Below are 22090 nucleotides of genomic sequence, written 5' to 3'. Positions count from 1 at the left end.
AAGAAGTTGTGTGGTCACGAAGGTGGCTGTACGCTTCCGCTTCCGGGAGCTTGGTTTTATAGTCTCTGGATCTTGGTCATTGATGGGATTACACAGCATGGGGGAGCAATTGGTGGGTGTAATTGTCTAGCTACTGGAAGATGGGGGATCTGGGTGGAGGAGGCTCAGTCCTGATCCCAGAAGACTTGGTGATCTCAGCCCCGGGTCCCGCACACCTGGGTTCCTCTGCCGGTTCCTTCATGCATGAGGCTCGTCCAAGCACGTGGAGAATGATTTTAAGCATGGCTGTGGCTGGGTTCTGGAGCAATATATATATTTCTTTATATACATAAAGAAAGTATAGGGGAAATAATAAAATGGTAAAAACATCATATCTTATGTTTATGAATTGGAATATTAATATGTTTGTCCAAACCACTGCACAGAATAACATAAAACATTAAAGAAAGTACAGGGGAAATACAGTACTGCAGTTTCTTAATTTTTTTCATTAGTATTTGGACAATACTCAAGGATTACTCTTGGCTCTCTGCTCAGGGATCATTCATGACTGGACTCGGGACCATATGGAGTGTGAGGGGCAGAGCCTGGGTCTGCCATGTATAAGGCAAGTGCCCTACCTGCTATATCATCTCTCCATACCCTACCTCCTTTACCCTTAAAAACAGAACAAAACAGAACCCTGAATTTCAGCCTAGGATTAATATGGAAGCATAAAAGAGTTTCAATTGCCAAAGCAACTTTAAGCAAGAAGAACAAAATTGGAAACATCACACTTTTAGCTTGATTTGAATAACCCTTCCGATCCACCAAGAACAATGTCTAGGTCATATAGCTGTCTGCAGTTTTATTTTGGAGCACACAACACAGATGCAATCAGTGGACTGAGTTCTTATCAATGTTGGCTTCTCCTAATCTGCTCTGATTTTCATAATATGGGGCCATGCTTTATTCATTTGCTCTTACAGTTTCCTAGATTAGTATACAGCCTAGTGCATGGGTGTCTCATTGGGCTCTTTGCCATACCTACCACAGAACTTCATTGGGATAATTCCCCAAAAAGCTAATGATATGGAAGGAGCTGGAGGAAAGTCATTTATCACAACAATTTATGTTAGAGTAAAAACCTAATGCTCAATCTTACTGTCTTATTAGCAATAAACTCATTGCCCCACATGGTGACTTTGAAATGTGTCAGTTTGGTGAAGTTGAACTATATATTCAAAATTTCTTTCCTAGAATACCTTGGAAATATAGGTTGGGCCATAGATAAAAGCTGTGCACGTTTTAAAAACAAAAACAGGATTGTAGCAGGAAACATGATTAGCCTTAGAATACTCATGAAGGTCAGACTTTATAGTAGTCAACACACATTTTCACAGATCTTCTGGGACACTGCAGGGTTGAGTGCAAAGCTCCTGACCCATATCAGCAGCCTCCTGCATCCTGGTCCAGACAAACGTTTCTATGGCAAGAACATCAGTTCTTCTGTAACAGCATCCACACAAGAAGGTATGACCTTTAGAGAAGGGAAGACCATAGGATATGTGAACTTAACAGGAATTTTTGTTCCTGCTGGTTTTCTGTAGATTCCTATTGTTCTGGTTCACCCCTACTTCATGCTAGTCTCTGGAGTGTTATCAAATGAAAAACAGATTTATACTGATATCAACTAAAATATCCAAACAGAAATTCTTTCCAATGTCTTAAATTGTATAAGCCTCAATCTTTTTTTTTATAAAAACAAATAAACCAGCAAACAAACCCATGTTCTATGTTATTACTAATGATTTGGACTTTTCATTAATCCTGATCTATATATGTTTTGTCCCATTTTGAAGTCAAAAAATTGCTAAAAAGGCTTATATTCTTCATTATTCCTTTTTATTATGTTTATTTTCTTTAATGACAATATATCTTTATTCTGTGTTAGCTAGAAATTGACTATCTCTAATCATTGTGCCTTCATTCTAAAAGCCAGGTTAGAGGGTCAGGAGGGACATGGATAAAATGCTGGTAGAAACACACAATAGATTTTTAAAGTTTCTTCAGACAAATGGTCAAGCATAATATATCTGCAATAAGAAAGCAAATCTCTCCCATAGGAAGCATGATTATCAGAGGGCAATGGATGGGGCATTGACAGCAGCTGTTCACTGAAAGGAAGTGAGATGGTTATATAATTTATAGTCCTTTGCATTGGTGTCAAATATTTACCATTTCTTCTTTCAGCAGATATTATACTTATCTCTTTTATTCAGAGGACACCCCAAAATCCTTTTCAAGTATGGCATTAGATTTTAAGTCCATGGTCTTGAAAAAGTCTGAATATTGAGGTAGTTCCTCTCCAAATGTATATCGCTGAACTATCTTACCCTCTCTGCCCAACAGTCAGTACTGAAACAGGGACAGAAGAGCCTCAATTCACTTCAAACATCTGCAGTTTAGAACTGGAAGTTATGGGAGATACAATAAGGCTGTTCACAGAAGTTCTAAAATGTACTCATGGGTCAATATAAGAGCTTGGTATCTTATGGTAAGAGCTCCTAAGAAAACTCAAATTCTGTCTCTCAGGTGTGGTAATTGGGCAATTATTTGCAACCCTTGGCTGAACCCTCTAGGAAGTAAGGGCCATTCCATTTCCACTGCTCTCTTTGCTCACATCTGAAATTACACAACATGTCTTTCTAGGAAACTGAACACCTTTCTAACTTATTCTTCATTCCTATAAGTTGAAAAGTAGAAAGATCCTTTGAAGTATTGAATTAGCTTAGAATCTTTGATACCAGACTGCCATAAACCAAGTCAATAACTTTTACCTATTTCATTTCAACCATCTCCCTGTAACAAAATGTGTTTCTCTAATTGTAAGAAAGACCTATCTCTCTATTTCTAAATAGCTAATGTCATTAACTAGCCATACCACTTGCTTCAGGGTATTTGTCATGAGTCATAAGAATAAATGCAAGGGCATGGTTTTTGAAGATTTTTCAAAACGGTTTAGTTTTATGAGAATTAAATTATGTTTAGCATATGAGTTATAATCAGATAATAATATCATAATGCCAATAAGTGGAGTACTTTGTAGATAATATGGGGACACAGATAGGAATTTTCAAGTATATATCAGGAAGACATGATAATAATTCAATTGAATGATACAATAAGAAGAAACAAAGAAATCAGGAAACTGTCCAGATAGGATAAAATGTACAGTTTTTAAAAATCTATTCAATTTATTAGTTTTCTGGGGGGAAAGGGGCCAGACACAACAATGCTCAAGGCCTATTCCTGGCTCTGTGCTCAGGAATCACTCCCGGTGGCTCTTGAGGGAACTATATGAGATGAATGGGAATTGAACCTTGTTAGCAGCATGCAAGGCAAGAGCCCTACTTGCTGGACTATTGCTCTTGACCTTTAACCCACTCATTTTAATTCACTGGTTATAGTGATAGAATGTCTGATGTTCAGATCATGATAGAATAATTAAATCTCTAATAGCATTTTTAATTAAAATTTTTTTGAAGTACCATGATTTACAGTATTTTTAATGAAAGGGTTTTGTGCCTACAATGTGCCAACACCACACTCTCCACCAAAGTATCTCCTTCCCTCCACCAATGTCTCAGAGTCCTCTCCCTCCACACCCCCACCCTTGGTGAGTTCAGTTTTGTAGACTCAGTCTGTAGACCAGTTTTTTGTTGTCTTTGACCACTTGTTACTCTCATAACTATGCTTCTTTATATCCCACATATGAAAGAGTTCCTTCTGTATCTGTCTTTCTCCTTCTGGCTGACTTCATTTGACACAAAACACTCCAGTTCCATCCATGTAGTGGTGAACCGCATGATTTTGTTTTTCTCTTATAAATTAGTTGTGTTTCATTATGTATATTTATGAGAACATCCTTAGTAGTCATCTGTTCTTGGACACTGGGGTGTTTTCATAGCTTGACTAATGGCATCTTCTGCATGTTAAAATATACAATTTATACAGAGACTCATTGCAGTACTTTCATTACTTGCTTTAAAATTTTATTATAAGGGAATGCCCTGCCACAGAGGCAGGGTGGGATGGGGGGGGTGGGAGAGATACTGGGACCCGTGGTGGTGGGAAATGGGCACTGGTGGAAGGATGGGTATTTGATCATTGTATAATTGAAACCCAAGCACAAAAATGTGTAAGTCTGTAACTGTACCTCATGATGTCTCACTATTAAAAATTTTAAAATAAATAAATAAAATTTTATTATAATCTATGCCCTCAGATTTCCTTTGTTACTAATGTATTATTTTAGAAGAGTCTAGCCCCTTTCCCTCAAAAAACTATAATTTGTACAATATTTCTTACAACTAGAATTCATTATGCTCAAAAGTAGTCTAAATAGTTCCTCACTGATTGTTCGGTGTTCATACTTCAATTGCAAAATTGGACTGAATTTCTTATTTTAAGTAAAGATTAAGAGAGAGAAAGAATTAGAAAGACTGAGCGCTGGTGGGGGGTGGGGTAAGTGTTCAGAGCTGGAGAACTTAGAAAAACTGATATGCTAGGGAAAACTCTACAATAATGTCCTAATAAGAGCTTACATCCCTGATTAAAAGAACAGTGTCTTATTCTGTTTTGTAATCTCTAGAACCAAATAGGTGATTTAATGCAAAGTAAGTGTTCAGAAAATGTATGTTTTCATGGAATCAACAGAATGAAATGGGGAATTCATTAGGAATTCTAATGACCAGAACTGTGAGTCCCTGTTAAAGATGAGATCAGAACATGAATAAAAATGTGATGTGACCACTGGTCAAGCAAGTTAAAACAGAGATGAACAAATGGGACAGTCTTAAACTATGAAGCTTCTGCACCTCAAAAGAAACAGTGACCAAAATACAAAGACATTCTACAGAATGGGAAAGGATATTCACCCAATACCCATCCAACAAGGGGTTGATATCAAGGATATACAAAGTGCTGGTTGAAGTCCACAAGAAAAAATATCCAACCCCATCAAAAAATGGGGAGACAAAATGAACAGAAACTTTCTCAAAGAAGAAATCCAAATGGCTAAAAGTCACATGAGAAAATGCACTACATCATTAATCATCAGGGAGATGCAGATTAAAACAACAATGAGATATCATTTTATACCACAGAGAATGGCTCACATCCAAAAGAACAAAAGCAACCGGTGTTGGCATGGGTGTGGTAAGAAAGGGACCCTCCTTCATTGCTGATGGGAATGCCAAATGATTCAGCCCTTTTGGAAAACAGTATGGAAAATTCTCAAAAAATTAGAAATTGATATCCCATTTGACCCAGCAATTCCACTCCTGGGAATATATCCCAGAGACGCAAAAAAGTATAGTCTAAGTGGCATCTACAATTGTTTGTTCATTGCAGCACTGTTTGCAATAGCTAAAATCTGGGAAAAAAACTGAGTGCCCAAGAACAGATGACTGGTTAAAGAAACTTTGGTATATCTACACAATGGAGTACTATGTAGCTGTTAGAAAAGATGAAGTCATGAAATTTACATACAAGTGGTACTACATGGAAAGTATCATGCTAAGCGAAATGAGTCAGAAAGAGATGGACAGACATAGAAAGATTGCATTCATCTGGGGAACATAAAGTAACAAAATAGGAAACTAACACCCAAGAATAGCCTAGATAAGTACCAGGAGATTTACTCCATGACTTGGAGGCCAGCTGCACATGCTAGGGGAAAAGGCAGCTCAGAGAGAGAAGGGAGCACCAAATAAAGAGTGTTGGAAAGATCCACCCAGGATGGGAGATGCATGCTGAAAGTAGACTATAGAACAAACATGATTGCCACTCAATGCCTCTTTTGCAAACCACAGCACCCAAAAGGGAAGAGAGAACAAAAGGGAATGACCTGCCACAGAGGCAGCACAAATTTTTTTTTTAATTTTTTTTTATTAGTGAAACACCATGAGGTACAGTTGTAGATTTACAATTTTTTGTGCTTGGGTTTGATTATACAATGATCAGATACCCATCCCTCTACCAGTGCCCATTTTCCACCACCATGGATAATATCCCTCCCACACCCATCCCCCCACCCCCCACCGCCCCCCGCCTCTGTGGCAGGGTAATCCCCTGTGTTCTCTCTCTCCTTTTGGGTGTTGTAGTCTGCAAAAGAGGCATTGAGTGGCAAACATGTTCAGTCCATAGTCTACTTTCGACATGCATCTCCCCTCCTGGGAGGATCCTCCAAACACCCTTTATTTGGTGTTCCCTTCTCTATCTGAGCTGCCCTTTCCTCTAGAATGCCTGACTGGCCACTAAGCTATGGAGTAATCCTCCTGGTGCTGATCTCAGCTATTCTTGGGTATTAATCTCATATTTTGTTACTTTATATCCCCCAGATGAATGCAATCTTTCTATGTCTATCCCTCTCTTTCTGACTCATTTCACTTAGCATGATACTTTCCATGTTGTACCACTTGTATGTAAATTTCATGACTTCATCTTTTCTAACATCTACATAGTACTCCATTGTGTAGATGTACCAAAGTTTCTTTAACCAGTCATCTTTTCTTTGGCATTCAGGTTTCTTCCAGTTTCTGGCTATTGTAAAGAGTACTGCAATGAACAAACAAGTGCAGATGTCACTTCGACTATACATTTTTGCATCTCTGGGACATATTCCCAGGAGTGCTATTGCTGGGTCAAATGGGAGCTCAATTTCTAAATTTTTGAGAATCGTCCATACTGTTTTCCAGAAGGGCTGAACCAGTGGACATTCCCACCAACAGTGAAGGAGTGTCCCTTTCTCGCCACATCCGCACCAGCATCGGTTGCTTTTGTTCTTTTGAATGTGGGCCAGTCTCTGAGGTGCCAAGCACAAAAAAATTTTAAGTCTACAACTGTATCTTATGGTGTTTCACTAATAAAATTTTTTTAAAATGTGGCGTAATATTTGTGTATCCAGTATGATTTTCAGAGAATGTAAGATTTATTATATGTAATCCAATGCTCAACTTTGCAAAGTAGATTTAAGATTTATGTTTACATGTGAAGAAGGAATAGGGAAAAGTATCTTTGCCCCCAAGCCTTCTACAAATAGTATCTGGTCTAATGTACACTTTTTGGTCTTATTTCAAATTACTGGGGTTTTATATGCTTTTAAAAATTTGAGTTTTCACCTAAAAGTTTCATGAAACACAGATTAAATTCAAATGAACAGCATCCTCTGATAGTCATTATATTATAGTTCAAGAAAAAAAAAAAAGAAAAGGAAAACATCAAAGGGCGTTTACCCTCTACCCAGTATGAAACTGGCTCTGTTGAATGTTTTGCAAAAACACAAAAGAGGAAGTAATCTAACACCTGACCACAAAGTTGTGTTGCTTCAATGTTTTTAACTATCTCAAAACCACGGACTATGGCAATACTTGTGATGACAAGTTTTCTGCAGTAAACCAACCCCTCTCTACTTCTGAGAAGAAACTTTTATCTCATTGTAGGCAGTTAGTTACCTTGGAGATACTGCTATTATTTTATGACTCTGGCCAAAAGGACAGACACTTAGAGAAATTGCAACTCATTAGTTAAAGCACAGATTCTGACCCTGTATATTCCTGCTTAAATGGTTTAAAAATGAAACTGCGTTGTTAAATGCTTCAATATTAGGAATTAAGTTTATTCATTATTATGCTCCTTAGGCACTATACATGGAAATACATGGAAGATACTCAATACACACTCTGGAGAAAGAAATGATGGTAAAGTGATGTATTGTATAGTCAGAGCTTAAATCAAAACTATGAAGAATTATAAGACAATAATGATTCTGTAGAAATTAAAGAATTCTTATTTGTAGCTTACTAGTCATCAAACGTTACCCCCTCAATAACCTCAGTTCTGTGGTTAGACTGAGGTTTGTTTTACTTGGACATTGCCGGTTCTCCTGCTTTGTTTCTTTATGTATCACTTATGGGTGAGATCACTGGTATTTTTTTTCTCTGTAAGACATATTACATTCAGTTTGTCCCTCTTCTTTCGCCCATGTTATAGCAAAAAGCAATAGTTCAATTTTTTTAAAGTATGCACTGGAGTATAGCATACTTTGCCTAAGTGAGACCATGAGTTCAGTGCCAGCAATGACGACTTGATTTTTTTTTCAATTTTTTATTTTTTAATGAATCACTGAGGTACAGTTACAGACTTACAAACTTTCGTGCTTACATTTCAGTTATACAATGATCTAGTGCTCATCCCTCTACCAGTGCCCCTCCACCACCAATGTTCCCAGTATCCCTCCCATCCCCCTTCCTCTCGCCCCCCCCCCCCACTGGCGTCTCCCCCTCTTCCTCTGTGACAGGCACATTCACTTTTACACTCTCTCTCCCCTTTAGGGTGTTGTGGAACCTGATTCTTGCCCCCACAACCAAGTGTGTGTGAACACTCTAACTTAATGTGTAACCCCTGGTGCATTGCAACAACAGCAAAAAATAAATAAAATGCAGACCCAAGTGATGACATAGAGTGCAGGCACATAGGGCCAATTCCAGTTGAATCCCTGGAAAAGTGACCCCCAAGCACCACTAAGGGTGGCCTCCAGTACTGAAAACCATCATAATTTAAAAACAAATAAACAAAAAAGTTTAATAGAAGAGTACTAGTTAATTTTGTGTATACATATACTCAGCAAATCTTTATTTGTCTATTGTTGTATATGTGGATCATTTCCAAGTTCTAACTGCAATAAATAGTATGAAAATAAATATAGTTTTATACATTTTTCAAATTAATGGTTTTGTTATTGTGCTATAAATAAAAGAGTGGAATTGCTAGATTTTATCGAATTTCAGTTTTAATATTTTAGTAAATCTTTTTAGTGTTTTCTCCTGAGGTGACCCCACTAGCTCTTGCCATTTCTGAAATTTTTGATGAAGATTGCTCTCCTGTGTTTGAGGTGACATCTCATTGTTATTTTGATTTGTATTCCCTTGATAATAATAGATGATAATTTATTTTTTTGCTTTTTGGGTCACACCCAGCGATGCACAGGGGTTACTTCTGGTTCATGAACTCAGGAATTACTGCTGGCCATGCTCGGGGGACCATATGGGATGCTGGAAATCGAAGTTGGGTCAGGCCGTGTTCAAGGCAAACGCACTACCCGCTGTGCTATCACTCCACCCCCGATGATACAGATGATACATTTTTTTTCTATGTGTTTATTGGCTACCTCTACATCTTTTTTAAGTGAAAAATCTGTTCAGTTCTTCTGATTTTTTGATCTGGTTGTTATTTTATTGTTGTTGAATAATTTGGGAACTCTGCATATATTAAATATTATCCCTTTCTAAGATAATGGTGTCAGAGTACTTTTTCTATTCAGAAAGATACCTTTTTGTTTTAATAATAGTACTTCACCACAGTGCGGAATCTTTTTTTAGTTTGGCATAATCCCCTCTTGATATGTGTTGCAAACCATAATGTAAAAAAGTAGAGAAAGAGTATGGGGGAAGTTGTCTGCCAGGGAGCCAGGGGGAGGTTGGGAAAGGAGGGATATACTGTGGAGACTGGTGGTAGGGAATGTGCACTGGTGGAGGGATGGGTGTTTGAACATTGTACAATTGTTAAGTAAAAATGAAAGCTTGTAACTGTATCTCATGGTGATTCAATTTAAAAAAATACCATTTGTTTATTTTTGCTTTTTTTCCCCTTGCCACTAGAGTAGATTCACAGAAGAAAAGATTGAGTCTGTTATCAAGAAGAGTTTTGCTAGATTTATTTGGTATGTTTTATGAATTGGGTCAAACACCTAAGTCAATCCATTTTGAGTTAAATTTTGTACATGGTTTAAGATGATCATTTAATTGTGCTCTTTTGTAGTTGGTTATTCAGTTTTTCTAATGCTATTTGTTGAAGAGTCTTTCCAAAAACAAATTTTCTTCTGTCCAAACATAATGGCATTCAATTTCTTTCATCTGCAATCCGACACCTCCAAGGCACTATATTTGAAACTTTCATATATTTAAGATGGCTTTTAAAATGCAAGTTTCCAGTCACCAAACACAAGATATAGATTATGTCTAAGTACCTGCATTTTAGCAACCAGTCCAGATTATCTAATGCCAATAATTGGTGGATAAACGTTCCAGAAATATAAACAAAATTAATGAAACATAACAGAAAAAAATAAAATCAGAGGAGGAGCAAAGTGTTACTATAAAAGTTAAAAGTAAAGCCCATTCTATGTCCTGTTATCACAAGGGAGACTCCGATGAGATTTTATTTTATTTTTATTTTTAAAATTTAATTTTTTTAATTGAATCACTGTGAGCTACAGTTACAAAGCTTTCATGTTTGAGTTTCAGTCATACAATTATCGAATACCCATCCCTCCACCCAGTGTATGTTTTCCACCACTAATATCCCCAATATCCCTCCCCCCCACCCTGGCTCACCCCTCCCCCCCCACTTCTATGGCTTTTGGAGTTGATTCCATATTCAATGATTTTCAATTTCATGAATCTTTATTTTGTTTCTCTGTTTTATTCTTTCTGTTTTAGGTAGCATGTTGCCATATGTTGGTTTTTTTCTTGGACTTCCCAGGAATTCACTTATTGTTCTGGTGTAATTTTTAATCATAATCCTTCCACTTTTAGAATCACTTTCTGAAGTAAATATACACAGGAAGTTGTCATTCAGGTCTCTTGCATCATTTCTAAGCTTTTGTATCTTTAAAATTTTCTTGGCCTTTACTAGCAGAAAATTACATTGTAAATTTGAGGTAAGGAAGCAAAAGTGGAAAGTTGCTTTTAACAAACTTCCAAAATGACTACCTCATGTGGCTGAAGAAGGAAAGGTCTTGAGAAAAGAGGATCACACTGTTAGACTGATGGACTTTATATTTAAGCTTTCTGAAAAAGAAGATTCTGAAAACTAGTAGAAAACAATTATTGCAGCATGTACAGAAAACACAACCTATACCTAATTGCAATTAACTTTCCATTAACCTGAAGCATTCATTAACTCACAATAATCCAACTGCATCAATGAGATACTAGTGATATGTATGATGTATAACCTAGCGTGTAGTTCTTACATAAATGCACAACTTCAGTGATCCCTGATGATACTATACAAACTACTTTTCATAGTACTCCCCGTTACTGATTTCACTCCTTCTTAAAAACACTTGCTCATTTTTCATCCCCAAATATGGCACTTGTCTCTCCATTGAGGTTGCCTCCGGGCACCTCTTTCCTTTTTTCAAAATTTTGTTATTTAATCACTGTGAGAAAGACCCTTACAAAGCTGATCATGACTGTATTTTAGTCACACAGTATTCCAACACTGCAGGCACCCTTTGAGTATTTACTGTCCCTTTAATAACTCCTAACTACCTATGCTGACTGTGTTGTCCTTGAATTCTTTCTCATGATTAAGAAAAGAACCCGACTTTCAGGTTGAGACTACTCACATTTCTCTTCTGGACCCTAAAGAGATCCATTTCAGTCCAGCATAAACTTATCCCTTGAGACACAGGGTGGCAGGTGTTAACTCTCGGTACATGTGAATTAAATAAATCTAGGTATAGCCTGATAATCGTTTGTGACACTAACAGGGTAGTTTCCTGACAGGACTAAATCAATCTCTCTCTCTCTCTCTCTCTCTCTCTCTCTCTCTCTCTCTCTCTCTTTCTTTCTCACTACAGTTTCCATAGGTCTGGTCTCTAGAAACACATTCCTACTAACTCGAAAAAATTTTAAAAATCTCAGAAACCCAGGTAGACTCTGAGTTGCGTACAGAGTTCCAGTAAAATACAAGCGAGTAACGTAAAAGAGCACAGAACAGCTTAAAATCCTTAGGGATGACTTATTTTAGTAAAATATAACTTAAACGATAAATCAAAATGGGTCATATGTCAAAATATAAACAATGCTCTGTGAACATGAGAGATACAATGAATCTATTTCTGGTTCACATGTGATCTAGAAGGTCAACACAAAGTTTAATTCTTGTGCAATCATCAATTATGGTCACTTGATAAAGGGATATGGGCACAGATCACTAAGTAAGTTAGTTCCTTGGCAAGGTAGACAAAATTAATTGTAGTGTCATTTTCAAATATTTTTAAGCACCTTGAACAGAGAACAGAGTAGTTGTGTAAGTATCTACTAAGTTAATATATATATTTAATTTTTAAAAAAACTCAAAACTTTTCATTGCTTCACTCATTCTATTTATAATTATTACAGAAATAAAAATGGATTTCTTACATTTTACATGTAATCAAAGAATATCTGGTAGTTTGTGGTGAGTTATCTTCAAATAAGTATATATAGTTTTCAAATTTTCCAAGAGCTCTTGTAGCTCCATATTCATGTTTTTTTTAATGTTGTAATAATTTAGTTCAATGATTTCTGCTCAGGATTGTTTCAAGATAATTTTCCCACTGCTTGTTCCATTCCACTCAAACACAGCTGTAAGATCTTTCTTTCTATATTTGGAGATGAAGTGACTGATGGCTAACACTAACCATCTGGATGAGGGGTGTGCTGGGTGGGAGTGGAGAGGATATCACAACGTATAACTTCACAGCATGGCTAGGAAATCATCTAGAAAATTTCCTATATTTTATATTCTTTTTCTTATTTTATTTTTTTCTTATTTACATTCTTCTTATTATTAACCTTTGATTCTTGATGGTCAAATGTTGCAACCACAGTCTATGTGACTTTCCTTCACTGTCACTGTCACTGTCCTCCCATTGTTCATCGATTTGCTTGAACCCAGTAATGTCTCCATTGTGAGACTTGTTGTTACTGTGTTTGGCATATCAAATACATCACACGAGTAGCTTGCCAGGCTTTGCCGTGGGGGCAAAATACTCTCGGTAGCTTGCCGGGCTCTCTGAGAGGGGCAGAGGAATCAAACCTGGCTCTGCCGGGCTGGCAGCTTGCAAGGCAAATGCCTACCCACTGTGCTATCCAAAAAAAAAATCATGTATGAGGCTAGAGAGTAAAGAGGCTAGAGAGATAGTACAGCAGGTAAGTTGCTTACTTTGCATGCGACCAACCAGGCTTTGATCCCTGGAACCTCATATGAATGAGCCCCGCCAGGAGTAATCCCTGAGCACAGACTCATTGCAATATTTAAAGTTATTCCATGACTCGCAGAAACAATGAAGTAGCTGATACTTCAGCTACTTAATATCAGCCACTTAATCCTAAATTAAAATTTACCCCCAAAATAGCAGCAGCAAATGCAAAGTGATACGGGTGCTTTCTATCAGTTCCTTCTATGAGAAGCTTAACAAAATAGGATTAAACTCATCACAAAGGAGAATCTTCCCTCATATAATTGTTTTGTTCCTTGAAAATATGAAAACACTGCGATCTTGGCTTATGTGTAAAACTGATTTCCACACCCAATAACATGTGGATTTTTACCTATGTGGATGTCTAGAACAATACTCAAAAGACATTCATGGCCCTGGTAAATTATTCAAAGTATGGCACTGTACTGTGCATTTCACTATATTTAGCAGCTCACCATTAAATGGCAGCCTTACCCTATCTCAATCATGTAAGATGGAGAAAAGGACCCTGCACTCCTATTCCCAAATGTTCTCTAGGATGCAGTTTCCAGTTGCTGGTCCACAGGTTATATTGGCCTACATGATAAAAGAAAAAAAAAGGCTGAAAACAACAGAACTACCACAATGATTATTTACTGACAGTTCAAGGACTAGTTCTTGATAGATGACAGTCTTCAGATATAAAAAGAATAGCTTTACCCCCATTGAGAACACTCACCTCTATAATCTGCTCAAGTCAGGGGTCATTTACAGAATAGATTATTTTAATATTTTTGTTTCAGTTTTATTATTTTTTATGGGTTCCTTAAATTCCTTATGGATTCCTTAAATTTTATTATTGAATGTTTTATTATTGAATGGGTTCATTTTTGCATCCCAATAAAAATAGAAAAATTAACTTTTTAGGGTGGATTGGTGGATTTTCAGTGATTGGGAGCAGACAGAACCTGTGTTATTCTTGACATATACATTTTGTTTAAATCCAAAAGGCTTCAATTTTTTAAATTTTTATTAGTGAAACACCATGAGGTACAGTTGTAGATTTACAATTTTTTGTGCTTGGGTTTCGATTATACAATGATCAAATACCCATCCCTCCATCAGTTCCCATTTTCCACCACCATGGATAATATCCCTCCCACCCCCCCATCCCACCCTGCCTCTGTGGCAGGGCATTCCCTTTTGTTCTCTCTCTCCTTTTGGGTGTTGTGGTCTGCAAAAGAGGCACTGAGTGGCAAACATGTTCAGTCCATAGTCTACTTTCAACATGCATCTAACCTCCTGGGAGGATCCTCCAAACACCCTTTATTTGGTGCTCTCTTCTCTATCTGAGCTGAGCTGCCCTTTCCCCTAGAATGCCTGGCTGGCCTCTAAGCTATGGAGTAATCCTCCTGGTGCTAATCTCAGCTATTCTTGGGTATTAATCTCATATTTTTTTACTTTATATCCCCCAGATGAATGCAATCTTTCTATGTCTATCCCTCTCTTTCTGACTCATTTCACTTAGCATGATACTTTCCATGCTGTACCACTTGTATGTAAATTTCATGACTTCATCTTTTCTAACAGTTACATAGTACTCCATTGTGTAGATATACCAAAGTTTCTTTAACCAGTCATCTGTTCTTGGGCACTCAGGTTTCTTTCAGTTTCTGGCTATTGTAAAAAGTGCTGCAATGAACAAACAAGTGCAGATGTCACTTCGACTATACATTTTTGCCTCTCTGGGATATATTCCCAGGAGTGGTATTGCTGGGTCAAATAGGAGCTCAATTTCTAATTTTTTGAGAATAGTCCATACTGAAAAAGCTTCAATTTTTCAGTGATATAGAATAACAAAACATTTTTACTCTCTCTATTTGGCTTCTTTGACAGCAAGTTTCTGTCAAGGTGTAGTTAGTTCTGGGGTAAAAGAAAAATAAATTATCACTAGTACTGCAAACTTTAACTATTGGAGAATATTTTCCTTATTTTCTAGAACATGTTTAGATGCTTTTGTACCAGAGTCCTCAGTGAGAGGGCTAATTACCACAGCTAAGAATAGAACTTGAACTTCACTTGGCTTTCTGATGTTGTCATCTTATATAGTGTGAGGTTGACTCTTATTCCAAGATTCATAAAGTGGTTGCATCTATCAGTTTAAATAGGTTAATGCTGTATAACAAGCATTAAATTCTCAGCAACTCAAAGCAACAAAATTTTGTTTTTCACCTTGTATTATGGATCAGTTGCAGATTACTAGTGGGTTCCGATTTAATATAATAGAATCACAGTTGGTAATATAGTAAAATTCAGAGTTGAATTTGGGGTGTTAGAGCAGCCCCATATTTTAAAAAATCTGCCTAGGGACAGGACAATTGCTGGATTGACTTTTTAAAAATCCAGCTGATCATGATAATGGTAAATTATAACCTAGTTTTATTAACTAAAAACAAATTAAATGATCATTAATAATCCTACAAAAGGAAGGAAGCATAATTATTCTTCCAGGTATCCAGAAGTTTCTGAAAATACCTTTTATGCTGCACAAATGACAACTATGACGAAAACTTTTCCAAACATGGAAAGGGAGTTTAGACATTAGGCTACCAGAAAAATAAGAAAGCAAATGGCCATAGAAGAGATTTTCTTTATTTTAAAATCTTTTCTACATAGCTCCATTCTCAGTTTGGCTCACTGTCTATTAGTAACAAAGTAATTGCCGAATGAATGGAGAATAACCGGACATGAATGCGGTTATTTAAATTACACCACAATTAAAAAATTAAATTACTTAAATCAGACCACAATTGAAGCTTTAAGGGAGATGCTTTACTGTTTTAACTCTACACTATTAAGCATGACCAATAGTTGTTTGCAGTGTTGCATTTTAGAGTTTGAAAGCCAGAGGGGTACACTGGAAAGAGACGAAATAAGATGTTTTATTTTAACATTATTTTGAATCTGTGCATTTGTTGATTTCCTTTGAAGTAGAAACTTTCTTGGAACCTATGTACTTAACGACAGACATTTTCTTTTATGCCTATAATGGGGCTTTAAACAGGGTAGGGATATGTTGCTACATTGTTCACCTGCACACACACACACACACACACACACACACACACACACACACAAACACGGATATATTGCTACATTGTTCATCTGCGCACACACACGGATATGTTGCTACATTGTTCATCTACACACACACACACACAGCCTTCCTTAGTAATAGGTGACTTATGCGCTGAAAAGATTTTCAGGGTAATGTAACTGTGCAACAGTTTTTAACGTAGTCTGGGGTTTATATCTAGGATGCAGGTAGTAGTGTCTTTACAAAAGTTTTCCCGAGATGATGGGGTGCGTTTTGGTACTCATCAAACGATACAATTTCCCGGGCTTCCAACCCAACTTTTAAAGGTCATCACTTCCAAACTCTGGTAAGGTTCCAGCGCTCGAAAGCCTTCCCCGCCCCCACCAACAAAGGCCCCGCCCATTAGCCGCTAGGTTGCAATCTCACGCCCCGCCTCCCAGGAAGCCCTCCAATCGGGCGGCGCGACCGGGGCCCAACCCCCAGTCACGTGACGCAGCCCGGCCCGCTTCCGGCGCGTCGCGGGTGGCTGACGTCGGGGTCCGGCGTCGCGTTCCGGCTGTCCGGCGGCGGCGGCGGCGACAGAGGCGGCATCAGAGGCGATGGCAGCGGACACCGAGCGGGCTTGAGGGCTCGGAGCCGTCCCTTCCGTTGCGACTTCGGGGGCGGGACCCGGCCTTGCGACTTTCGGCTCGCTGGGGTCCCGCTTTCCTCCGCAGCCGCTTGCCTGGGCGGAGGCGGCGGCGGGCGCGGTGCTGGAGGCCCGGGCTGGCCCCGTGCTCGCGCCCCGGCTCGGCCCCGGACGGCCCGGGCTGCTGTGCGGAGACGAGGCCGAGTCGGTAAGAGGCGGCGGCGGTGGCGGCGGCGGCGGGGCCTGCAGGTGGTCCGGCCCCCGCGCCGGGCCTCCGGACGCCCCCGCGCTGGTGTCTGTCTCCGGCCCGCTCGTTCCCCTCGCGCGTCCCTCTCGGCGGCTCGCCGCCCCTATTGTCTGGGCGACGCGGCTCCCGCTCCCCACCCTTCCTTCCCTCCCCTGCGGCGGGCCGGATGGCTGTCAAACCTGGACCTCCGCGCCCGCCGCTTTTCCTGTTGGTCCTGTGCCACCGCCTCCGGCCGGCCCCTCGTCCCCTCCCCGCCCTCCGGTTCTGGTCCCCAGGCCGCGCTCTTGGCTGTCCCCTTTTCCCGGGGCCGTGTCTCCTGGCAGATGTTCTCTTCCTCCCCGGCTGTCATCACGCACCGCTTTCCCACGTTCCTTGACGTGGTACTTTTGTGTTGTTTGGGAAATGGGGGCATGCTTAGGTCAGTTTTCCCGTTTTACTTTGTGCGGGGACCCTTTTTTTTTTTCTTTCTCTCCTTTCATCACCCCGCCCCGTGTGTCTGGGTCTCTCATTGTGTCTTCTTCATCAATTGAAATTTGCTCCTGTTCCCTCCCCATTCCACCCCAGGAAAAGGAAATCTTTACCACCCGCCGTCTCCCCCCCCCTCCCCCCCGTTCCCGCTTTTTGGACTTTCTTCAGTATCACTAGAGCCATGGTACACCTTTCTCACCCTGGGCTCTTAAGTTTGATTCTGGAAAATGTTAACATATCTGGGGGACCGTTTCTTAGGAAGATCTTTTGTGAAGAATCGCAGGAACCGCTTGGTTACATTTCTACACAGCTGTTGAAGTCGCTGCATCATAATTACACACTGACCTGACCTCTGTTGGAATAATGATTTCCACTTTTATTCTTTTTACACCAAATAACCCTATGGTGGAGCTTTCTGTTAACTTTTTAATAATGTGATTTTTTTGGGGGGGGGCTAACAATGCAGGGAAACTCCCCTTATCCTTTCTCATGAGTATTTTAATTTGGCTTTATATATTTTTTGCAGGCTAGTATTGGTGCTGTTTTTCTCATCAGATTCTTTCAAAGAAGAAAAGACAGCTTTTTTTTTCTGCTACGTTTTTGTTCTTTTTTGAATTGCCACTCAGTTATTTTAAAAATGACACCTTGTGTGTGTGTGTGTGTGTTTTAACTGGAATGAAGCATAGAGATAGTATCAATTTTTAATATCAGTAGTGTTTTGGGTACTCTCCTTTCCCAGTAACAATCTATTTTGCCTTATTGCCTATTGTATTTTGATTGGGATGTCTCAGAATACTAAAGTATAGTTAATGGAGGAGGCAAAGAAGGACCACCACACGTATACTGAGTGGACATTGTAGCTAAAGAACAGTAGATAGTCCTTCGGTCATCTGGAGACTCATCTATACTATTTTGTTTAATATGACAGTCACCCATATGCAATGTCCATATTGAAATATAGTTATTTAGTACAAATGCATTACAACAAAGTCTCCAATGGAGACGTTACTGGGCCCGCTCGAGCAAATCGACGATCAACGGGAGGGCCTTTAAAAAAAAAAAAAATTCATATTATTGTTACTTTTTGAACAAAATATAAAGACAAATTTCCATTGCCACTTTCTGTGTAAAACTAGAAGAATTGAATCGTTTCCTACCACTATGGGAAATCATATCTTTATCACAAGATAGTGTATTAAAATCTTTACCAGTAAAGAGTATGTCAGCTGTCTCTATCCTTATGTGCATTTTAGTGATTTTGCAAGCGTGTTGAGACATTAGTGAATATTGAAAACTTTGATGAGGTTTTTCTTTTAAGAATTTTAGTAAATTCCAGAACACTCTTGGTTTTTCTGTTTTTTTCTTTTCTAGCATTCGGGGGAGACTTTTTGAATATTTTTAAATTAAAATTTGAGGCATTCCAGCCATTATCAATCTGTAATGCCTGTATATTTAAGTATTAATTTTTATTGTGCCCTTTTCTTAATTTATCAAGATTGTAAGTTGCATGCTAGAGGTATTGGTAAATCATCTTGAAATATCTTAAAAATTTGACAATTTTAGGTTTTTGTGTAATATTTAAATTCTGTTTAGGGCCTTTTATTTAAATTCTGTTTTAAAAATTTTTTTTTAAATTCAGTTTAATTCCCTAGGCATCTTATGCACAGACTCTAACCCCCTCCCCCTCTTTTTTTTTCCTACTTGAGGTAGTGAAAAAAGAATACTGAAGAATAGGATCTCAAGATGAGTAAAAAGCCCCCAAATCGTCCCGGAATCACTTTTGAGATTGGTGCTCGTTTGGAGGCACTGGACTACTTACAAAAATGGTATGGACAATATGGAACTCACAGTATTTATAGCTTCACATATTTGGGTTAATTGTTGTTCTTATGACAAGTACGGAAACATTAATGTTTTATACTTTTACTAAAAATATACTTTGTTTTTTAGTTTTCATACTTTCAACAGACTCTAGGTTTCGTATCTAAAGACTTTCTATCATAGTCACAGATATTTTAATGACAATAATTTTAGATGTTTGAGAACTATAAATAATACTCTAGAGTGTGGTTATCAAAAATACAACATAGAGAGTATTTTTGCTTTTTTGTATTTGACATGAATGATATTGGTGATGACTAATACAGAGAACCAGCTTCCCAAACTGGTTAAAAAGATAAAAATCAGTTTTCTTGACTGTGTTAGAGGTGGCCTTTTAAATAGAATTCTGCAATTGGCAGCCACTGTTTATTCTGCCACTACAAACCAAAAACTAATTTCCCCGACTCCTTCCCCAGAGAGCAGTAGCCTAAAGGTAGGTTGTTATTGTCTCCTGTCCTAAATGGGTAATCCCTTTAAATTGTCTCATTTTTTCTATTCTAGTCAGCTGTGATGAGTGGTGAATTTAACACTTTCAACATACTCCTTACACAGTATAGAAAAAAATGTGTCACTTAGGATGAACCCATCAAGGGAATGAGAGGTCATTCCCTTATTTTCCTAGAGGATGCTATTTTTATTCTCATTAGCTAGCTCATTGTCCTGTTCTCTGTGAGAACCATTTCTTTTTCATGCTCTGTTTTGTATCCTGAGAGGACTTGAGTGTGGTTTCCCTTCTGGAGGTCGAGTTGTCTCCATTTGAAGCGCATTTGTTTTGAGAAGCAGTTTAGAAATTCCAGAACTTTTTGATTGTTCTCTTTATATGACTCCCTGAAAGCATGCTAGGCAGTTTATAAATTTTATTTTTGATTGATTTGCATTAAGTCATTTCCCAAGTTGGCAGAGGCAGAGAAATCTTGTTTAGTCATGATACTGTATACTGACCTGGGGTTTTGTGTCTTCAGTATGGTATTAGAACTCTGCCTATGTCCCTGATGCCCTGCGAAATGTGCAGTGATGGGCCATTAGAAAGGAATTCGAGGTGCTTAATCCATAGGTACTTGGTCCCTACCTCTAAACTATATCCCATTTTACAGTTCTTTTGGAGGAGATTTAGTTGTTGCTCTTACCAAGTCCAGAGTGTACACTTAGTTCTCAGAAGGCATGTGGGAAGTGCCTATGAGCCAGATTGTCCTGGTCATGGCATTAAAAAATTATCTTCAGACACATTAAGGCTTTTGAATCTAATTCATGTTATTATCTTTTGTTAGGCTTCTAAACTGACAAAGCTATAATTGCACTAATTTTTAGTTTTGTGGCTTATTAAGTCTGTTCTTTTAAGTGGTTTTAAGGTATATTAATATAAGTAACTTTGCTATTGGCAAGAAATTCATATTTAGTGGTGAAATTATAATAATTATTAAATTGATGACCCAACAGTTAAAAGTCAAAGATTATTAAAAACTATTTTTTGAGGTGTATGTGGAGGGACGTGGGGGGGGGACTCTCAAGTAGTATTTAGGAAATCTTGGGGCCCCTTTCAGAGAATGTTCAGTCAGCTAGACTGGCAGTTGAATGGTAGTGCCTGTTGGGTACCAGGGCCTCAGGATGCACTGCCGCTTGCACTGTGCAGTTCCAGGGATTATGGACTATGCACCACACTGGCTTTTCTTGTGTGTGTGTGTGTGTGTGTGTGGTGGTGGTGGTGGTGGTGGGCTGGGCTGGGCTCGGGGGGCTATAGGGTTGTGCAAAGAACCTTGGTGGTGGGCTTGGCTCGGGGGGCTATAGGGCTGCGCAAAGAACCTTGCGCAAAGAACCTTGTGCTAGGGATCAGAGTTAGTTGCATTCAAGGCCTGTGCCTTAACCTCTGTGCTGTCTCTCTGGCAACCAGCAGAAGACTGCTTTGAAAAACAAATCTAATCTGTACATTTCAACTTTCAGAGAACAAATGAAAGTTGTAGCTTAAATGGTTGTATTAACTTAGGTATCTCTTGGAGAAATTCCTAAGTGCTCAGGTTACATGGTACCAAGCAAATATAATTGTTGGTGAAGTTGAGGTTTTATTTTTAATAATTCCAGTAATATTGTTCTCATTAAACACCCGAAATAATCACATAACCTAGTAACTGAAACTTGTTGATCAGTTAGATTTTTTTTTATGAGTTTATATATATTACGAGTTTTGCAGTTGGATCCTGAATTGAAAAAAAATTAATACTGTTTATGTATATATATTTAAATATGTTCTAGGTAATGAAAGATCAAAAATCAGGTAAACTTAGGTGACTTTTACATTTAGTATTAAATATAATACTTCATTATGACAACTAAGTGATTACTAACATTTATTGAATTTTCATGGGGCACAAAAGTTCTGTTAGATACCATGATCTTAATAAATTATATTTCTAAATAAGATGATAACCTTTATTTCTTATATTTGTCATGTGTTAGGGATAAATCATATAATTTTTGCAGATATTTGTTTTAAAATCAGGTAAAATTGTAGAAGAATTGAGTATTGAGAGAAATAGTGAGACATTTAAGATATAAGATATAATACTTATTTTCCTTCTTCCAGTCCCCTTCTGTTCTTTCTTTTTTTTTTCTGTTGCATACAGAGAGGTTAGTTGTCTACATTTATTTCAGCTGGAAAAGCATTGATTCCTAGTGTACATAAATATCTTATAAACCATCATAGTTGTTGGACAGGGCAGG

General features: G+C 38.3%; 2 protein-coding genes across 9 annotated transcripts in view; one reads left to right on the top strand and one right to left on the bottom strand.

Annotated features, from left to right (window-relative positions):
* Positions 1-16560: 16560 nt before the first annotated feature.
* On the bottom strand, positions 16561-17438 carry LOC130039347 (skin secretory protein xP2-like). The gene is made up of 2 exons (XM_056131262.1): positions 17206-17438; positions 16561-17164 (listed from the first exon to the last, which is right to left on the bottom strand). Exons 1-2 carry the CDS (start codon positions 17436-17438, stop codon positions 16561-16563), a joined length of 837 nt encoding a protein of 278 aa, XP_055987237.1.
* Positions 16739-22090, top strand: part of PHF20L1 (PHD finger protein 20 like 1) — a 76624-nt gene continuing 71272 nt past the window's right edge. For 3 of the 8 annotated variants that reach the window (XM_056112238.1, XM_056112230.1, XM_056112213.1), the window contains exons 1-2: positions 16742-16987; positions 19201-19320. In XM_056112238.1, coding sequence (XP_055968213.1) covers positions 19238-19320 — 83 coding nt within the window. In that variant the 5' untranslated portion in view covers positions 16742-16987; positions 19201-19237. Of the gene's footprint in view, positions 16988-19200; positions 19321-22090 lie in introns of all 8 variants that reach the window. The other 5 variants (XM_056112232.1, XM_056112226.1, XM_056112247.1 and 2 more) reach the window with 4 other exon arrangements.

This window comes from Sorex fumeus, unplaced genomic scaffold (assembly GCF_029834395.1).
Source record: "Sorex fumeus unplaced genomic scaffold, SorFum_2.1 ptg000002l, whole genome shotgun sequence".
In the NCBI taxonomy this organism is placed as follows: Eukaryota; Metazoa; Chordata; class Mammalia; order Eulipotyphla; family Soricidae; genus Sorex; species Sorex fumeus.
Note: the sequence above shows the minus strand (reverse complement) of the source record. Positions and strands in the feature narration are given on the sequence as shown.

Bases quoted from the DNA above. Each gene is read 5' to 3' on its own strand.
- LOC130039347 (XM_056131262.1), bottom strand. From the start codon at position 17,438: ATGCCCCCATTTCCCAAACAACACAAAAGTACCACGTCAAGGAACGTG. The intron at 17,165-17,205 runs GTTTGACAGCCA...GAGGGAAGGAAG, and splicing joins CGGCGGGCGCGGAGGTCCAG to GGTGGGGAGCGGGAGCCGCG.